General features: G+C 36.2%; 1 protein-coding gene across 4 annotated transcripts in view; it reads left to right on the top strand.

The window, feature by feature from the left end:
* DCAF17 (DDB1 and CUL4 associated factor 17) overlaps nucleotides 1-21,119 on the top strand; it is a 57,626-nt gene that overhangs the window by 23,575 nt on the left and 12,932 nt on the right. Inside the window, exons 10-15 of one of the 4 annotated variants that reach the window (XM_077883177.1) lie at nucleotides 1,012-1,121; nucleotides 4,000-4,090; nucleotides 4,801-4,884; nucleotides 7,291-7,446; nucleotides 8,211-8,303; nucleotides 9,324-15,121. In XM_077883177.1, the coding sequence (XP_077739303.1) occupies nucleotides 1,012-1,121; nucleotides 4,000-4,090; nucleotides 4,801-4,884; nucleotides 7,291-7,446; nucleotides 8,211-8,303; nucleotides 9,324-9,356 (567 nt within the window). In that variant the 3' untranslated portion in view covers nucleotides 9,357-15,121. The other 3 variants (XM_077883175.1, XM_077883176.1, XM_077883178.1) reach the window with 3 other exon arrangements.

Raw genomic sequence — 21,119 nt, 5'->3', positions numbered from 1 at the left:
TTTCTGTTTATGTTTCTGCTTCCCTTCCTGATTATGAGCTTTTTGATGGCAGGGGTTATGTTTAGTTCATATAAGGTACAAATACCTAGTTTGATACTTAAAACATACTGATACTTCTATCAGTATATGCTAATGAAATTGGTAAATTAATGTTTTTAAAACTTTCCCAAGTATCTAGTAAGAAAGGTGGTATCCCTGCATTTTACATTGTAGAAATTAAATAAATTTAATGAAATTAATGAATCTATGTTGGTAGTAGTTCCCAGTGCTCCTGTGTATAAGGTAAAATATTTATGTACATATGCAATCCTATATCACGGAGCTATCTTTTTCTTTATTTTAATGTCTAAATGTCCTACGATGAAATAAATCTCTACTTGCCTAAAAGGCTAAGCGACCATTTCTTCATTATTAGAGGTTAATGTCTGACTTTTCCAAGGAGATTATATGACCTGTTTCTGAGATTTTAGGTTGGGTTGCATGTTTTTCTTTGTGCGTTATAAACACTCCTTTTGACAGTTTACTGGGGATAAGCAAGGGAGGCAGAAGTTATAGGGAACTGTGTGTGCATGATTATACAGAGTTATATCATGGAACAAGTCCTTGGACCTCAGAATCAGAACAGCTGTTTAGCACGTGTAAAACATTGAGGAAATGATTCATCCTCGTATATCAGTTTCCTCATCAAAGTGGGGATAATAATATATGCTTTGAGTGTTGTTAAATGAAATGACTCTAAAATATCTACTGCAGTGCCTGACACAAATTGGATACTTGAAATATAATAACTGTTAAGTTACTATTCCTGAGATAAATTGTATGGTACAGAGTAAATGTTCTGGATTTCTCAAGTATGAGTGTCCTAATTCAATTCTTTTACGTATTCCAGTTCAACTGTTGATATTTTCTCTTCCTTGTACCTTTGATTTACTGATCTATCACTGATGTTAAATTTGAAACTTATTTTATTTTTCCTTGCTCTTTATTTTCAATATTTTTTCCCAACTTCAGGCAAAAAATGGGATCCAAGAAATGGAATGTTGTTCTCTCGAATCTGACTGGATCTATTTTCATCCAGATGCTTCTGGTAGAATAATACATGTTGGCCCAAATCAGGTCAAGTGAGTATTTTCATTAGTTACTTTAAAGTGAAAAGTAGCTTTTTGGAAGCATTTATTGGCATGTTTATTTTTGCCAGCTAACTGTTGACTCAGTTGTAGAAATAATTAGCTTGTTATAGTTGGTTCCTTAGAGACTGGCATCTAGAAAACTTGACTTGATTCTTTCAGCCTCATCAGTATTCTTTGTAGGTATTACTCTTTGTTGATATTACATTTAAATAAATTATTTGATGAATGACATATGGGTAAAAGGAGATTCAGATTGGCTTGTCCTCATCATGTTTTAATTCTTCAGGATTAATGAGAGATGATTTGTCTTTGTTCTGAAAGACAGCTTCAGTGCTGAAGTTATTTTGCTTTGTTGACCTACATCTACCATCAGGTTGACCTTTCCTTCCCTGAAACACTCTTCATTTAGCTTTCCTGACACCTCAGTTCTGAATATTTTCCTCCCTCTTTGATGTGTCTTTCTTAGTATCCTTTCATGTTCTTTCTCTTCTACCCACACTTTAATTATTGGATGTCCTCAGGATTTAGACCCTATTTTCTTCTCACTCTTCATTCCCTTTCTGCATGATTCTATTTATTCCCTTGGCTTCAAAAATCGTGTATACTCCAAAACTCCAAAATTTATGTCCTATCCCAAACCTCTCATCTAAGCTCATGCCAGAAATCTGGAATTCAAAAGGGAACACTTTTTGTCTTTCATTAGTACATATACTCATGTGCATTTTCTCTCTCTTTCTCTCTCACACACACCCCACCCATATATCCCGTGAGTCCTTTTTTTGTGTTGTTTTTGTTGTTACTAAATATTTCTTAAATCTGCCTCTTTCTTCCCTTGGCCACTGTCACCATGTTGGGCGGATCATTGTCATCACTAGACTGGACTATAGTAATAGCCTACTTACAGGACTTCCAAGAATCCAATTTTGTACTCCTTAAGCCTGTTTTCTTCTCAGCAGGGAGAGTGATTTTTTAGAACCATTAACAAACACAAAACCTAACCAAGTGGATTCTGTTTTAACCTTTTTATGGCTTCTTGTTCATGAGATAAAGACCAACATATACTTATCATGGTCTGAAAGACCATCCTCCCACTCAGTTTTTACTTCAGTCATGCTGTCTTTTCAGACAGCCAGGGACCTGCTTCCTCTGAAGTATGTTTCTGCTCTCTGTTCCCTTGCCTAATTTCTATTCATATTTCATCCCCAGCTTAAATATCCCATTTTCATAGAGTCCTTCCCTGATACTCCTTGTTAGATTAGCTCTCGCATCATATTTTCATTGCACCCACTGTGTGATCTTCTTCTAACACAGCAATTTTAATTAAATATTTGTTTGATTGTCTGTTTAAATATCTAGCTTTGGAGTCATCAGCTCCATAATGACAGGGAAAGAATCTGTTTTGCTGATACCTATAACCCAGTACTGAGCATAGTGCTTAGCACAGAGTAGGTGCAAGTCTTAAAGACTATAGTTCACTGTGGTTCAGCTTTAGTAAACCTTTTAATGTTTGCTGCTATCTACTTTTTTTTTCTTTCTTTTTTTATTTTTTTAAGAGCAAGAGAGAGGGAGAGGGAGTTGAGGGGCAGAGGGAGATTGAGAATCGTAAGTAGGCTCCACTCCCAGTGCAGAGCCTGACCTGGGACTTGATCGCACAACCCTGAGATTATGACCCCAGCTGAAATCAAACATTGGACACTTAACTGATTGAGCCACCCAGGCGCCCCATTACCCACCTTTTAATAGTAGTTTGAGCTTATGAAAATAAGGTCCACAAAGAGTGTGTGCCCTTTTGCCAGGTTCTAGAAGATAGGCACTTTTAAGTATTGGCACTAATTAAGATAACAAATTGAGTAATTTAAAATATAATCTGATTTCTTTTTTTTTTCTTTAAGATTTTGTTTATTTATTCATGAGAGACACAGAGAGAAAGGCAGGGACAAAGGGAGAGGGAGAAGTAGGCTCCTTGCAGGGAGCCCGATATGGGACTTGATCCCAGACCCTGGCATCACACCCTGAGCCAAAGGCAGATGTTCAACCGCTGAGCCACCCAGGCATCCCTAATCTGATTTCTTTGTCTCTGGCAAACTCTAAGGCTTCTGGCTCTCCCTGGCCACAGTAGCTGCTTCTCCCTGCCCTTCTCTGCCTGCATTGAGCTTTGAGAACTTTAAGCTTTGAGAACGTTGTGCTTTTGAAGCTTGTTAATGCTGTGAACAGATTTGCGTGGGCGGTGAGCAAATTATTTTCTTTTTTTTTTTTTTTTTTGCTTAATAAGCTTGATCCATGAGACCATTTGCACTCAGAAAACCCAAATCTTTAAATATAATCCTACGATAAAAGTTATTAAGTAAATTGTAGTTTTTAAATATTAAATTAAATATTACTCTTTCGTGAAAACTCTTAGTTCAGGTTTAGTTGCTAATCCAGTCTGCCTTATAGTTAACTCTGAGTGTTGTTCATTGATATCTCATTCTATCTTCAGAAATAAAAAAATGCCAATACCTACTATAATGCCATGTTAAAGCAGATATGTTAAAGACCTGTTGCAGGATGACAGCTAAAGTTCTTTAGAGTAACTTTCATTCAGCCAGTTTGGAAGATGGCTTAAGCCTGAGGAAGCTGCTTCATTATCTGCTTCAGGAGTACCTGCTGTCACAGGTTTTTCTGTTTAACAAAATATCTGAATTTGAAGGAGTTTGTGGACACTAAAGTGATCAGACATTAATATTTCAAACTCAACAGGAGGAGAGGAGAACTAACTCAGTGTTGTTCCTGTAATTTTCATTTGTTGAGTTTCATTTCAGTATTTAAACTTTGGCACTTTGATGATGTGTTGGGTCTCAGGTTCTTAGAATCTTTTTTCCTTTTTCAGAGTTTTAAAGCTAAATGAAGTAGAAAATAATAGTGCCCAGCATCAGATCTCTGAAGATTTTGTCATTTTGGCCAACAGGGAGAAGAATAAAGTAAGCCAGGAATACTTTAAATTTCTTTGTATCACTGTCTATTTGAGAATATAGTGTACAAATGTGTTTGTCTTTTAGTGTGGCTGAAAAGAACAGCACAATAAAAGCCTGGGTTTTTTTGTCTACATAGGTAGCTGATCTTAGCCAGCCCCATGCACAATTGAGATTTGAAAAGAGTTGATTATATTGAGCTTATTTTGAGCTTACATTTTGCTAATTTCTGTTTCCTTTCTGGGTTTCTATTGATGAATTTTTGACCTTTGGGTTTAGTTAATTGTGCACACTTAGAGTAGGTTGGGGTAGATATGAATCTTTAAAGATCACATACCATGCTTTAACTCTAGATAGTTCTTTTCCTTTAGTGTGCAAATTAAGAACATGAAGAAAATTATGCAGAGAGAAATTTCCAAAAGCAGATCCACTGTAGTATTGCTGTACTTATACTATAGCAAAAATCAGAAGGGCGAGTGAAGTAACAAATCTGTTACATTTGTATTTATTGTTTGCCTATTTTGGTATTTTATCCATAAATTTATTTTAGTGAAGTATTTTTACTAATTGTTGGATCAGAAATCTGATTCCGATTTTTCTCAGTAGGGGAAAGAGTTGTAGATGTTAGATAAGGATTGGTTATTTAATGAAATTTAGTACAGTTTTGCTATTTATTGCACATAATAGGACTCATCTTTTTATTTCTTTCCATATGATAGAATGAAAATTTACCCACTGTTACAGCTTCTGGACGGGTGGTGAAAAGAACTTTTAACCTTCTGGATGATGACCCAGAACAAGAGGTATTATTTTAACCAGAGATAACAAGCCAAACTAGTGTATACTAGCCCTGTGATTTTTAAATTATGCTTTCCAGACTCTGGGGTAGAGGTTGGGGGTGAGTAGTTCCATGCAAACTTCATTGGTAGGATTGTGCATGGTATTTCAACTAGTCCATCCCCATCTTCTTTTTTTTTTTTTTTTTTTTTTAAAGATTCTATTTATTTCCTTGAGAGAGAGAGAGCCGGTGAGAGAGAGAGAGCACAAGCAAGGAAGAGGGACAGAGGGAGAGGGAGAAGCATGCTCCCCAATGAACAGGGATCCTAATATGGGACTCTATCCCAGGAATCCAGGATCATGACCTGATCCAAGGATGGATACTTAACCAGCTGCCATCCTCTCTTCTCATACTGGAATTATTCATAAGATTTGGTTTGCAGAAAGATTCATAGGACTGAAATAATTAGAAAACAACTAACTTATTGTTTTGTTTTGTTAATGAGCACACTTTCTAGGGAAATTTAATAGAAAATATTTGAATTATATCTTGATGACCTTATGGCTTTTGCTTTATTTTTTACTTCTGAGATGTGGGTATGTTTGTTAATGATTGTGAGCTAGGGAAGAAGGGTGTGAGGGTGTGATAAATTAGTTCAGCCTCTGGCCTGAACTTGACATCTCCAGTCACTGAACTGATACACTTTTATCCTTTTCTTTTAAAGAGGCATTGAAAGTTCTTATGAAATGAACTGACACTGGTCATGCTTCAAATATATAACTGTTGCATGAATACTAAGTCTGTTTAGACCAGATAACTGGGTTGATTGTGTGATCATTTCTAGGTAGAAACATTAGAGTGGCCTTCTAAGGATAGTTTTTGAAAATATTTTAAAAAGGTTGGAGGTGACCTTTTTGTCACCTTTTTTTGTTGTTAATTTATTTATGATAGTCACACAGAGAGAGAGAGAGAGAGAGACAGAGGCAGAGACACAGGCAGAGGGAGAAGCAGGCTCCATGCACCGGGAGCCCGACATGGGATTTGATCCCGCGTCTCCAGGATTGCGCCCTGGGCCAAAGGCAGGCGCTAAACCGCTGCACCACCCAGGGATCCCTTTTTGTCACCTTTTGACCAGTATGTGGCTAATCTCAAAAAGAAATAGAAATAGGTGTATATTTATTTTATAAGATATATTTTATAAAATATATATATAGTTTTATATAAAATCATATATAAAGTAAATACATGTATATTAATTTTTTGAATCATAGAAATCTATTGAGAACAAAGCAGAAAGCTCCTGTATATAAAACTATATTTGAGAAAGACAGACTAAAATTACCAAAAGGTAGCAAAAATAATATACAAGGAGAAGATGGTAGCAAAGAGAGAGATACTCTGCATCAAGAGATCAGAAAACAAAGACTTTTTAGCCTGTAAAGGAGAAGCTGAAAACTAAAATCAGTGACACCCAGGCAAGAAGTCTACTCTTTGAAGTTTGACCAAGGTAATATTAAGGCAAAAGTAAATAAAGAGGAACCACATATAATAAATCTCTGTAAATTTTTATGTCATGGGTAGTAAAAGCAGAAAATATAAATAGATTAAAAAGCAGTTTGACCAAATGTGAGTGAATGATTAATATATGGTGATTCAAAGAAACTTGCTATGCCTGCCAAAATCTTCCTTCCTGTGGTCCATCCCTGGATGGCTGGCAAGGATCTGCTTCCCCTGTGAGGCTGTTGGGAGTCCCAGGGTTACTTCGTTAAACAGAGTTTGAGGTTAGAGTTTTCTCTCTTAAGTCTTTACCACCATTAATCATTTCCAGCTAACTACTCTCATCCCAGTCCTGTTCCCATGGGTTGGATTTCAGTTCCTAATTAATATTCTTCTGCAAGTATAAACAGCCATTTTTGCTTTCTTTAGAGAACCAAAACATTAAAAAAAAATGGCAAATAGAGTCATAAATAGTATGTGATAAGCTATCAGTTCTTCTTAAAATGGCTTGTGTTTCTCTGGATAAGACCATTCTGACAAAGTGGGTAGTTTTTAGGTTTCAGAACTGAACTTCATATATTTAGTCCTATCTGGGAACCAGTGAACATACATATCAGAGGCAGCAATTGAATACCTCTTTTGAATTTGGAGAAGTTCTAGTTTGCTGTCATAATAGAAAATTTTAGCAGTACTTTGGCTGAGATCTACATAGACTTGGTTCTGTTAGAATCTGTAGGATACTGCTTAAAGTCTTCAAATCTTGGGACTTTAGTAGGCAGAAAGTAGAGACACATTTCTACCTATGCTCTCACCCATTCATTCTTCCTTTGTTTTTAAAATAAGTAATAGAATAGTTAAACTACAAATAGAAATAACCCTAACTAGATAACTGGATTTTGTCCCTCTTCTCTGCCTTATCCATCGATTCCCTGAGACTTTTAAAATTGTGGACTATGAAGATGAGCTGGACTTGCTTTCTGTGGTAGCTGTTACTCAAATAGATGCTGAAGGAAAAGCTCACCTGGATTTCCACTGTAATGAATATGGAACTTTACTTAAAAGCATTCCACTAGTGGAGTCATGGGATGTGGTGAGTGGAATGTAATACAAAGTTGTAAGAATTTTCTTACTAAGTGACATTTGTTGAAATAGATGTTACTGTGTTCGTGTCAGTTCAGGGTTATTTATACCCGTAACCACATGAAAGAGGATATCATCCTGCAGGACAAAATGAGTACTTCTTAAGCCTTCCTTCCCTAGGAACTAGAGGATGCCTCCTTTCTAGAGGACTTAAAGATAAAGTTTTATGTTTTATTCTGAGACATATTATTTCCTTACCATAGTCTTTGTTTCTTTTTTTGTAAGTTTGGTAACATTTTTAAAAATGGAAGTATGCTGTATTAAATCCCCCCAAATATTTAATAGAGTTGATATCTAAGCATGTAGGGTTTCCAGACACTCTTGGAAATATTTGCCTACTTTTTAAATTATTATAGAATATAAAAACTATAAGGAAGAGTAGCCTTATCCAATCTTTTGTTTTTTGAATGGAGTACCTGAGAGGTTTAGCAACTTGCCCACTGTCACACAGTGAAATAGCAGTATAGGCAATAGAATCTGGGTGTTCGGACTTCTTCAACGAGGGCTGTTTTCATTTTCAACATTTTGTGTAATACTTTTCTTATAAGTAATCTGCATATTCATAAATAATGAAAATAAATTATTTCAAGCAACTTTTTGCTTCCAAGTATATATTTGAAGATCCCTAGGATAGGTGCTGTGACATTTTAGTGATATAATTGTGAATATGGTTGTGTGAAGAGGAGATTTCATTTGACTATGTTTTTATTACAGACATACAGCCACGAAGTCTACTTTGACAGAGACTTGGTACTACACATAGAACAGAAACCCAGCAGGGTCTTCAGCTGCTATGTTTACCAGATGGTATGTGACCCTGGGGAAGAAGAAACAACGAACAGAAGTTGTGAAAAAGACTGAGATAATTTTAAATTTTGACAAGTAACTTAGACTTTTAGCCACACACCTGAGTGGCTATGTTCAGTCCTCCTTTTTGTTATCTGCATAGCAAGTGTTCCAGTATGTTGACTTCAGATGACTGTGACTTCTTTTTTAAATTCTTGCCATATACAGGGCAATGGGGACTTCAATTTATGGAAAGATTTTTTTAGAATGACAACCCAAGAAGTCTAGCATTTTAGAGCTTTTAGCTGGGGGATGATACAAATATAAAGTGTTGGGGAGCACAAAAGACAAGTTAATTTCAGTTGTTGGGGGAGGGTTATTGATGGAGAAATATTTAACATGGTTCTTAAAGGATGGTATGGAATTTTGATAGGTAAGACTAAGCAGGAGAGACAAAAAAGAAAGATGTAGAAGATATAGAAAGAAATCCCCTATCCTCTATACCAAACTTTGCCTAAGGGTAAGAAAAGAAGTCTGTAATGGAATACTTTTGAGCCATAAATGTATCATCACATTTTTCTAAATCATATATATGTATATATATGTTTTGTATTTATATGTTGCATTAGGAATTGGCTCTAGTTCCCAGATTATCTTTTCTTCTATGATTTTATTCTCTTGGCTTGGTATTCCCATTGATTATTTATGTTTCTATCATAGACTAATATAAAATATTACAGGAAAACTTTAAGCCAGTTTCTTTTCTGATATGTAGCTTGTTCAGCTTTTAATACAATTAAAAATGTTGTACTCATTTCACCGTTCTGCTTATTTGGTGGGTTTTCCAATTCTGCTTAGGCAGTATTTTCATAACTATGCAATAAGATAAAGAAAGGTATCCTGGATCCCACCAGTTCTGCTCCTTGTAGAAGAGTATAGATAACATCTCAATTCCCACTAGTGTGTGTATTGACTGATTAGTTACAAAAGACTTTTGTTTCTATCTTAGTTGTGAAACAAGTATTTTTTCTTCTTTGTTAGGACCAATCTAAATATAATCCTGAACTCAGATAATCATTCTTCAGATTGTTAAATAAAAGCAACCTAAGGGAGAAAGTTGTTTCTTTTTGCTTCCTGTTTGAGAAATCCATTGCTGCAATCCACATGTTCAGCACATTTCTCTGATTCAGCCTCAAAAGAATAGTAAAAATAGAAGAGGAGGAAACAGCAGTAAAAATCATTGCTGATTCAAATTTAAGGTTAAAATATGGGATTGTAGCTTGGATAATTTACATTAAAATCTTTCCGTTTTGTGGGACACCTGGGTGGCTCAGTTGGTTAAGCGTCCAACTCTTGACTCAGCTCAGATCTTGATCTCAGGGTTGTGAATTCAAGCCCCATATTGGGCATGGAGCCTACTTAGGAAAAAAAGAAAGTTAAAATCCTTCAGTTTTTCCTTTGATTTTGGCTTGATCCCATGTTAAGAATGATGTGAATTTTGCCCTTTTCTGGCCTTTGAAGTTTCTAGATAAATTTCAGGCTTATTATGTATGATCAACAGGGCTGAGGAGAGAAGATATTAACCTATTCCAGACATCAAGAAATTAGTAGCAGAGTCCATAAATTTAAAAGAAATAAAAGGAACAAACCTAAAATATAACTGTCTTTTGCACGATAGAAAAGAAGATTGCTAATGTTTTAGAATAAGGGAAAATATTTGCATGTGGGCTAACGATAGATCTTTCTGAATCTGATCCTAAGTGTGATAACCATTTGGGAAAGTAAAAGTGATTACCTTGTGAGCAAGACAATAAAACTGTCTTCATGTATTAAATTCTAATACTTCTATATCTACTAATTGAAAAATCCATTCTTGTTTTATGTATCTTTAATGGTACTATTTAATATAATATTTGAAGCTTTCAGAGCACTATAGAGACATTATTGGGGTTTCAGAGCAGTTGAATAGTTATAATGTGTTGGGTATTGCCCCAAACTTCCAATTAGACACTAACTATATCTAAACAGTCATACCCAGTGAATTTACATCTTGAAAAATATATCTGGTAAGAGGTAATAGATTAAAAATACCAGAGAAAAGAAAGAAACCAGTGTTATATGAGTTTCAAAGCACATGCAGTGCTATATAAAAGCAGAAAGCCTACTCTCTGAGAGTGTTTAAAAAAGGGATATCCTAAAACTTGAGTCCTGTCTGGTTTTTAAAAAAAGAAGTTTGAGTTTGCCCTTCTCCTTTAAGTCATTATCTTCCTTTTTGATGAATGATAGGAACTCATCTGCTCAGAAAGGCATCTGAGAACTAGCTAAGTTGCTTAGCTGCTTTTTAGGCTGGGGGCAAGTAGGAGTGGGTGGATAGAATGCTTCTAATCCAGTGATGAACTGACCACTGAGAAACTCCTAATGTTTCACCACTGCCAAAATCAAACTAGACTTGGATCCACACGCATATGATCCAGGAAGGAAATGTCCCTTATTGTGAAATAATAAGGCACTGTGGGCAGTGTAACAAACAGAAGGGTTACACCCCAACTAAAAGGACAAGCTGTTCTACGTAGTTTCAGCCAATTGTAAACAGTATGTGGGAATGTGGGCTGCATGATTGTTAACAGGATGGTTGATAAAACTATGCCAAAAAGTAAAAGATAGTAAAGAATGTGGAAAATTTGTGAATAACACACATAGCAGGAGACAGTACAGCATGTTTCTCAAAAAAGTATGGGCTTTCCAGCTTCCCATAGGAGCATGGCAGCTGATCATTCTGCCACTTGCCAGGTGTGACGCTGCCATTCTCTTAGGTTAGAAGGAAGTGGCAGTTAATACTCTCCTGGCTCCTCCTTAATCCCCTGCTGTCTGCCTGACTGTTTTAGAGTCTTAAACTGGGTGCCCACCTACCTAACCAGCATTAGTGATAGGTGTAAAACACTATGGGTAAGATTTCTGAGTGTTTAATGCAAAACCGAGTGAAGCAGTATAGCTTCTTTCAGCAGGTCTAGATAATACTGATAAGAAGTGTATTTCTGCATTTCGTTCTTTGTGATTCTGCATTCTCACACTATCAATACAGCAAGATTATCATTCTTTGACTTTCTAAAACATTTCTCATAGTTTGAGGGAAAACAAATCCTATTGTAGTTGCTATTTGAACTACCTAGTGAGATGATATTCTATTTAAGCAAATTAAGGTATCCACATTCTTCCACCAATTCAATGTTTTGTTTCTTGTATGTACTTTAAAAAAAAAAAAGATAACTTACGTTTATTGAGTGCTTTCCATCTGCCAGTCACTGTGATACATATAAAATGAATTGGCTTGCTCAACATTCAGAATAATCCCTATGAAGTATGAACTACCATTATTCTTCCACATTTTGTAAATGAGGAAAGTGAGGCTTATAGAAGTTAATTTGCTCAAGATCCTACAACTTAAGTGCAGAGATAGGAAACACCTGTATTTGTTTGACACATACTTATGCCAGATTTCCTCCAAAGATCTCAAAAAGCAAATGATGTTATTTTATCTCATATATAGCATACTGATAATGATAATACTGGGTATAGAAAAGTGCTTAATGTTCTTTAAATGATGATTGGATGTCCAAATTTTGGACAAAGTTTGGATGAGATACATTTGGCCTATTCACATAGGTAACCTGATATAAAAGATGATTCTTTTATTCAGTGGTTAAAAGTAATTTTTAAAAAAGATACAAAATACAGTACTCTCATCTTGTTTATAGGTGATAATAAACACCAGTATTAGTAATTACTCTTAAGGTAACTTGGCTTCCTTTTAAAAAAAAAATTTTTTTTATTTATTTATTTATTAGAGACACAGAGAGAGAGAGAGAGAAACAGGCAGAAGGAGAAGCAGGCTCCACGCAGGGAGCCGACGTGGGACTCGATCCTGGGTCTCCAGGATCACGCCCTGGGCAGAAGGCAGTGCTAAACCACTAAGCCACCGGGGCTGCCCTTGGCTTCCTTTTCAATAATGTTTATAGTTTCTTACCTTTCTTACCATGCTTATGTATGTCATCTAACTTTTGAAATTTCAGGGAAAATTCTAGGGCTAATTTCTGGTCTTTGTATTGCTATAAAACCTACCTCTATCTTACAGAAGGAATAATTTATTACAGGCATAGGATATATATTAGAAAGATGAACTGAGGGCTTTTCTCCATCATTTTCATTATGAAAAATTTCAAACATACAGCAAAGTTGATGGAATCCTACAGTAAATACCCAAATATCAACTTCATGGATTCTAAATTTTGCTCTATATATTTTATTACTCATCTCTCCATGTTACTTTTACGATGCATTTCTTTTTTTATATATATTTTATTTATTTATTCATGAGAGACACAGAGAGAGAAAGGCAGAGACACAGGCAGAGGGAGAAGCAGGCTCCATGCAGGGAGCCCGATGTGGGACTCGATTCCAGGACTCCAGGATCATGCCCTGGGCCGAAGGCAGGTGTTAAACCACTGAGCCACCTGGGCTGCCTCTATAATGTATTTCAAAGTAAATTGCAGACATCAGCATGCTTCCCCCAATAATTCAACATGCATGTAAGTAGAGTTTAATGTTTAGTTTAGTTTTTTTTTTTTTTTAAGATTTTATTTATTTATTCATGAGAGACACAGAGAGAGAGAGAGGCAGAGACACAGGCAGAGGGAGAAACAGGCTCCATGCAGGGAACCCGATGCAGGACTTGATCCCTAGTCTCCAGGATCAGGCCCTGGGCTGAAGACGACACTAAACCACTGAGCCACCTGGGCTGCCCTAATGTTTAGTTTAAAAAAATTTTTTTATTTTATTTTTTTTAGTTTAAAAAATTTTTGTTATACACTTACATACAATGAAATGCACAAAAGTTAAAAATAAGCTTGCTGAGTTTTTGCAGATGCATTCATCTGTGTAACCCAAAACCTTTTCAAAATTAAAAACACAGCAGTCATTCCAGAAAGTTTCCGCATGTTCCTTCAGAGTCAATCCCTACCTCACCTATCAGGTGTTAACTACTGTTCTGATTATTTTGCCTCACAGATTAAATTTGCCCATTCTAAAACTTTATATAAATGAAATCGTAAAAAACAAAATGCTTCCTTCATTCAGCATGTTTTTGAAGTTAATTCATGTCACATGTACCAGTGATTCATTCCTTTTTATTGCTGAGTAGTCTTTTGTATGAATGTGCCAGTTTGTTTTTTCCATTTTCCTGTTGATGGACACCTGGGCTGTTTGTGCTTGCTTTTTTTTTTTTTTTTCTTTTCTTTTCTTTTCTTTTCTTTTCTTTTCTTTTCTTTTCTTTCTTTCTTTCTTTCTTTCTTTCTTTCTTTCTTTCTTTCTTTCTGTTATGAAAAAAGTGCTCAGAACATCTTGGATATACTTTTTGTGAACATATGTCTATTCCTCTTGGGTAAACATCTAAGGATGGAATTGTTGGGTCAGTAGACATCTGTTTAGCTTAATAAGGGTCCTACCAGACCCTTTTTCAAAAGGATCGTGTCATTTTACATGCCTGCTACAATGTGTGAAACTTCTAGTTGCTTCACATTTTCTCCAATACTTGTGGTTGTTAGTCTTTCTAATCTTAACATTTATGGTGAATGTAAAATCTTTCCTAGTTGTTGCTTAGATTGTTTCTACTTGCCCCTAGCAGCCCTCTTGTCAAGTTACCCTCTTTATCTTTTTTAACCTCACCCCCACCAGGAACTGCTAAAAACATTGTTTCTTCGTGATAATAATTAAGATAACTCAAAACTCAGCTTGAGTTATTCTTTCTCAAATATAGAATAAATTGTCATCAAGGAACTCTGTTTCCTTTAGTGGAGACTAATAGAGAACAAACCTGGGTTGCTAATAGTACATGTTAGAATGACTTACTGGAGCTGGACAGGGTGGCACCAGACAGAAGCTCTGTAAAACATTGTAATAAAACAGAAAATGGATTTTTCTTTTAAAGATTAGAAGTTCATGTTATTTGTAAATCAGATGAATGTTTTTTTAAAGATTTGTTTGTTTGTTTGTTTGTTTATTTATTTGAGAGGGTGCGCACACACTTGCAAGCAGGGTTGAGGGTGGTACAGAGGGAGAGAATCCTCAAGCAGACTCCTCACTGAACTCAGACATGGGCTCAATCCCAGGACCCTGAGATTATGACCTGAGCTGAAACCAAGAGTCAGATGCTTCCCAGAATGAGCTACCCATGTGCCCCAATCTGATGAATTCTTGCTGTAGTATGAAACCATATTAATATTAAACAAACTTTATCATTTTCCCCAACAACTATATTGGATCTCAATGTGTTTTTTTTTAAGATTTTATTTATTTGTTTATTCATGAGAGATACACAGAGAGAGAAGCAGAGACATAGGCAGAGGGAGAATCAGGCTTCATGCAGGGACCCCAGGATCATGCCCTGAGCTGAAGGCAGATGTTCAACCACTGAGCCACCCAGGTGTCCCTCACTGTGGCTTTAATTTATATTTCCTTATTAACTAATGATGATAAGCACATTTGCATGTGTTTATATGCCATGGATAAATTTTTTAATTTAAATTAATTTTATAGTCCTAAAAACTGTGTTCATCCTACAGAAAATATGTGCTGTGTTTTGGGAGGGGTGGGGAATCATAGTACAAGCCTCATCTAAACTGGTAATGTGTAAATTTTACATTTTCTTAACAGTTTTTGAGGTATAGTGGACATAAAACAAACTTCACATATTTAAATTGTACAATCTGGTAAGTTTTGACATGTATACAGCCATGAAACTATCACCGCAATTAAGATATTAAATACATTCCTCATCCTCAAAACGTTTCCTCTTGGTTCTTTGTAATAACCTTTGCTTCTCTCTCCTATCTTCCCAAAGCAGCCACTAATCTGTATCTGTTGCTTTAGATTGGTTTGCATTTTCTGGAGTTTTATATAAATGGGCCCACACAGTAAGTACTCTTTTTTTTTTTTTCCTGGCTTTCATTCAGTATGATTATTTTGCGATCCATCTGTATTACAGTTCATTCCTTTCTATTGCTTAATAGTATTCCATTGTATGGTTATAACCCACAATTTGTTTATACATTTACCTGCTGATGTACATTTGGGTAGTTTCCAATCTTTGGCTACTACAAACAAAGCTACTATGAACACATAGTACAAATTCTTTGTATGACATTTGCTTTATTTCTGTTGGAAAATACCAAGGAGGAAATGGCTGGATAATATGTTAGATTATCCTTAACTCTTTTTTTAAGATTTTACTTACTTATTTGAGAGAGAGAGTGTGTGTATGAGCAGGGGGAGAAGGAGAGGCAGAAAATCTGAAGCAGACTCCACACTGAGCGCAGAGCTTAACATAGAGCTCAATCCCATGACCCACAAGATCATGACCTGAACCAAAACCAAGAGTCAGATACTTAACCAACTGAGCCACCCAGGTGTCCCTATGCTTAATTTTTTAAGAAATTTCCAAAATGGCTATGCCATTTTATGTTCCTATCATCCCATCATCAGTATATGAGAGTTTCAGGTGCTCTATATCCTTGCTAACACTTGTTATGGTCAGTGTTTTTAATTTTAGAGAGTTAGCTTAGGTTATATGGTGTGAAATATGGATCAGAGTTCTTTTTTTCTATATGGATATCCACTGCAAAGGGGATTCTATTACGTCTTTCACCATTAAGTATGATATTAACTGTAAGTTGTTCATAGGTGCTCCCTATCAATTTGAAGAAGTTCCTTACTATTACTAGTTTTCTGAGGTTTTTATTGGATATAGATGTGGAATCTGTCAAATACTCATTCTGCATCTATTGAGATGATCATATGGTTGTTAGTCTGTTAATATGGTAAGTTACACTGATTTTTTTTTTAATGCTAAACCAATCTGGAATTCTTGGGATAAATCTACTATCAAGTGGATTTTCTAAATTTTCTTTTCTTGTTTTAAAATTTTATTCACTTGGCAGAAACGGAGCATAAGCAGGGGGAGTGGCAGGCAGAGAGGGAGAGGGAAAAGCAGGCTTTCTGCTGAGCAGGGAACCTGGTAAGGGGCTCAATCCCAGGACTCCAGGATCATGACCAAAGCCAAAGGCAGACACTTAACCGACTAAGCCACCCAGGTACCCCAATACTTCTAAATTTATTTTAAAAAAATTTTAAAGGTTTTATTTATTTATGACAGACACAGAGAGAGAGGCAGAGACACAGGCAGAGGGAGAAGCAGGCTCCACACAGGAATCCCGGGTCTCCAGGATCATACCCCAGGCTGAAGGCGGTGCCAAACCACTGGGCCATCAGGGCTGCCCAAATTTATCTAATATTTTAAGTCAGTTTTTGCATTTCCACTTTTTCTTTTTTTTTTTATTCATTTTTTTAATTTTTTATTGGTGTTCAATTTACTAACATACAGAATAACCCCCAGTGCCCGTCACCCATTCACTCCCACCCCCCGCCCTCCTCCCCTTCCAACACCCCTAGTTCGTTTCCCAGAGTTAGCAGTCTTTACGTTCTGTCTCCCTTTCTGATATTTCCCACACATTTCTTCCCCCTTCCCTTATATTCCCTTTCACTATTATTTATATTCCCCAAATGAATGAGAACATATAATGTTTGTCCTTCTCCGACTGGCTTACTTCCTCACACCAGTGAGAATGGGGAAAATTAACAAGGCAGGAAACAACAAATGTTGGAGAGGATGTGGAGAAAAGGGAACCCTCATACACTGTTGGTGGGAATGTGAACTGGTGCAGCCACTCTGGAAAACTGTGTGGAGGTTCCTCAAAGAGTTAAAAATAGACCTGCCCTACGACCCAGCAATTGCACTGCTGGGGATTTACCCCAAAGATACAGATGCAGTGAAACGCCGGGACACCTGCACCCCGATGTTTATAGCAGCAATGGCCACGATAGCCAAACTGTGGAAAGAGCCTCGGTGTCCAACGAAAGATGAATGGATAAAGAAGATGTGGTTTATGTATACAATGGAATATTACTCAGCTATTAGAAATGACAAATACCCACCATTTGCTTCAACGTGGATGGAACTGGAGGGTATTATGCTGAGTGAAGTAAGCATTTCCACTTTTTCATGTGTGTCATTTCCACAATAATGAATTCATAAAATTTACCATTACATTTATACTGTGGTACACATTAATTGTTTCAAGTTCATTACATTTAGATGACTTTCTTCCTTTATAAATAATTTCTAGACATTTTTGGACCATTTGCCAAATATTTCATTCTCATATTAACAGAATTTAGCAAGTTAGGGCTTATAACCTTGGAGAAGCTCTGGGCATGTTGCCAGCCTCTCCCTGTCTTATCTCAGCCGAGATAGTTCATATACTAAATAAAATTATATCTGACATAGAAAGTCAGTTTATACCTATTGTGATCCCAGTGACCTGCTTGAACCCATTTAGTTCAATACACTTTGAAACTTTGGTGGACTGCTGCAGAAGTGATGAAACCTAATAGTTTGCTAAATTCATAAAGATGACAACCAGTGAAATGAGTGAAATGGAAGACCCTGTACCTGCTCAGATAATATGCATCCATAAATTGATCTCTCAAATGAAATTTTCAAAAGAAAATGATTTATCAATAAATTCTTTATCAATTCTTTTTTCCAGTAAAAGTTTCAAGGCTCAATTAAAGATTTTTATTTTTCTTTTAAGAGGACATCTGCTCAAGTAAACAATCATTTCTGAAGTCTATTTTGAACATTTTTTCTTTGAAAAATCACAAACTGGGCAGCCTGGGTAGCTCAGCGGTTTAGCGTCGCCTTCGGCCTGAAGCGTGATCCTGGGGACCCAAGATTGAGTCCCATGTCGGGCTCCCTGTGTAGAGCCTGCTTCTCCCTCTGCCTGTGTCTCTGCCTCTGTGTGTGTGTGTGTGTGTGTGTGTGTGTGTGTGTGTGTGTGTGTCTTTCATGAATAAATAAATAAAATCTTTAAGAAAAAAATCACAAACTCCAACAGCACAACTTTTCAAGCTTTATCTGTAAGAGAAACAAGACTGGTTAAAGCATGTTAAAAGAATTAACAATTTAAAAGCCATTCTAATACTTAATTTTCCTGTCTATAATCTCTTTCTCTCTTTAGAGAGCAAAGTCAGTGAGAGTTAAAGCATTTCCAGCTCCAACTTATCCCACATCTAAACCTCAGTTATTACATAATTTCTGCTTCAAAATATGCTGACGCTATATTGTGAACTCAGAGGTCCTTGAGACCACTACTACATCTAATATAAAGTCCTAAATGTCACTTTTTCAGTTTGTCTTGGTTTCCCTTACCAGCTATACTCCTGATCCTATGGTTTCCATATCAATTTCTGCCAGAAAGTCTTGGTTGCCTCTGCCACTTTGGCTGCCCAATTTTTCCCAACTCTATTTTTTGAAGAGACTCTCTTTTCCATTGGATTTTCTTTCCTTCTTTGACCATAGAATTGAGGGGCCATTTCTGGGTTCTCTATTCTGTTCCATTGATCTATGTGTCTATTTTTGTGCCAGTACCATATTGTCTTGATGATCACAGCTTTGTAATACAGCCTGAAATCCAGAATTGTGATGCCTCCAGCTTTAGTTTTCTTTTTCAACATTCCTTCAGTTACTCAGAGTCTTTTCTGGTTCCATACAAATTTTAGAATTGTTTGTTCCAACTCTATGAAAAATGCTGGTACTATTTTGATAGGGATTGCATTAAATGTGTAGATTGTTTGGGTAGCATAGACATTTTAACAATATTTATTCTTCCAATCCGTGGAACATTTTTCCATTTCTTTGGGTCTTCCTCAATTCCTTTCATGAGTGTTCTATAGTTTTCAGAGTACAGATCTTTTACTTTGGTCGTTTATTCCTAGGTATCTTATGGTTTTTAGTGTAATTGTAAGCAGGATCCATTCCTTGATTTCTCTTTCTGCTTCTTCGTTGTTGGTGTATAGAAACGTGACAGATTTCTGTGTGTTAATTTTATATCCTGCCACTTTGCTGAATTCCTCTATCAGTTCTAACAATTTTTTGGTGGTCTTTTGGGTTTTCTACAAAGAGTATCATGTGGTATACAGACACTTTTGAGAGTGAAAGGAAACATTACTGATCATTATACCTGGACCACTAAGTGCAACTAAATGCTTCAACATAGACGAGCTGCGGAGAAGCCACATAAACTGCACCTCAGAGCAGTATGGCAGGGACAGGTTAGTGAGAAAGGGGGAAGACTTTATCCTCAGCTCTAATCTGCCCCTCTTCAAATGTTCAGACATAACTCCCCTGAATTTCCAAATTAAACAAGACAGAATTCACCTTGACATCAAAGGGCAGGAAGCAAGGGGAACTCAGCAATATGATAAGAGTTCAGGTCCTAGCACTGGCAGGTTGTGCGGGCATGAAGTTTGCAGAGTCCACACAGAACAGAGTAGGTGACAGTGGCTGGAATTAGAGAGGAGTAAGGCCAAGAGAATCTAAATTTGTGCAGGATGTCTGAAAAAAAGAAGAATTGGCAAAAATTTGTAAGAAATTAGATTTCTTCCTGTGTGTTTGAATCCTGGTCTGCTTTATATCCAGGGAGTAGGGCTTATGCCAGAAAGATGACAGAGGGCACTAATCAACAAACTCAAACCTAGAGAAAAAGACCGTGGCCTTATATCAAAGATAGTTAAATAAATGTACCTTCTGTATTTTAAGTTAGAATAAAATGTTTACAGATTATATATATCTTTTTACAGTGGTTTACTTTTTAATTAACTGTCCTACCTTCTTCAATAACATCAGATAATAGAGTTTCTTTATTCTTTTTAAAAGATTAAGCCTTATTGATTTTTAAATCTTTTATTTTAATGGGGGGATATTGATTTTTTTATGGCAGCCTTGTTGGCTGTAATTCACATACTGTAAAATTCACCTTTTCAAAGTGTAGAATTCAGTGATTTTTAGTATATTCACAATGTTGTACAGTCATCAGCACTATCTAATTTCTAGAACATTTTCATAATCCCAAAGAGAAACCCCATGTACATTAACAGTCATTCCCATTTCCGTCCCCAGCAACCCATAGCAACCACTAATCTGCTCTATGGATTTGCCTATTTTGCACATTTCACATAAGTGGAATCATGCAAAATGTGGTCTTTTATGTCTGGTTTCTTTCAGCATAATGTTTTCGAAATTTAATCTGTGCTGTAGCATGTATTCGTACTTCCTTCCTTTTGATAGCCAAGTAATATTTCATTGTAAATGTAACACATTTTGTTTATTCATCTGTAGATAGACATCAGGTTAATTCCAATTTTTACCTATTATCAATAACGCTGCTATAAAAATTTGTATACACATTTTTTGTATACACATTTTTATATAGATACATGATTTCAATTTTCCTGATAAATACCTAGGAGTCGAATTAGTGGATCACATTGTAGCTCTATGTCTAACTTTTTGAGGAACTGCCAAACTATTTGTTAGAGCAGCTGTACCATTGTGTATTCCCAACAGCAGTGTATGTGAGGTCTAATTCCTCCACTCCACATCCTTATCAACACTTGTTATTTTCTGTTTATTACAACAATGCTAGTGGGTATAAGGTGGTATTTCATTATAATTATGATTTATATTTCCTTCATGATTAATGATGTTGAGCATTTTTTCATGTACTTATTGGCCATTTGTATATTTTCTTTGGAGAGATATTTACTCAAATCCTTTATCCATTTTTTTTAAGAGATTTTATCATGAGAGACAGAGAGAGGCAGAGACACAGGCAGAGGGAGAAGTAGGCTCCACACAAGGAACCCGACATGGGACTCCATCCTGGG

The sequence above is a fragment of the Canis aureus genome, chromosome 34 (assembly GCF_053574225.1).
Source record: "Canis aureus isolate CA01 chromosome 34, VMU_Caureus_v.1.0, whole genome shotgun sequence".
NCBI classification, from domain to species: domain Eukaryota; kingdom Metazoa; phylum Chordata; class Mammalia; order Carnivora; family Canidae; genus Canis; species Canis aureus.
This window is presented reverse-complemented; position numbering and strand designations above follow the sequence as displayed.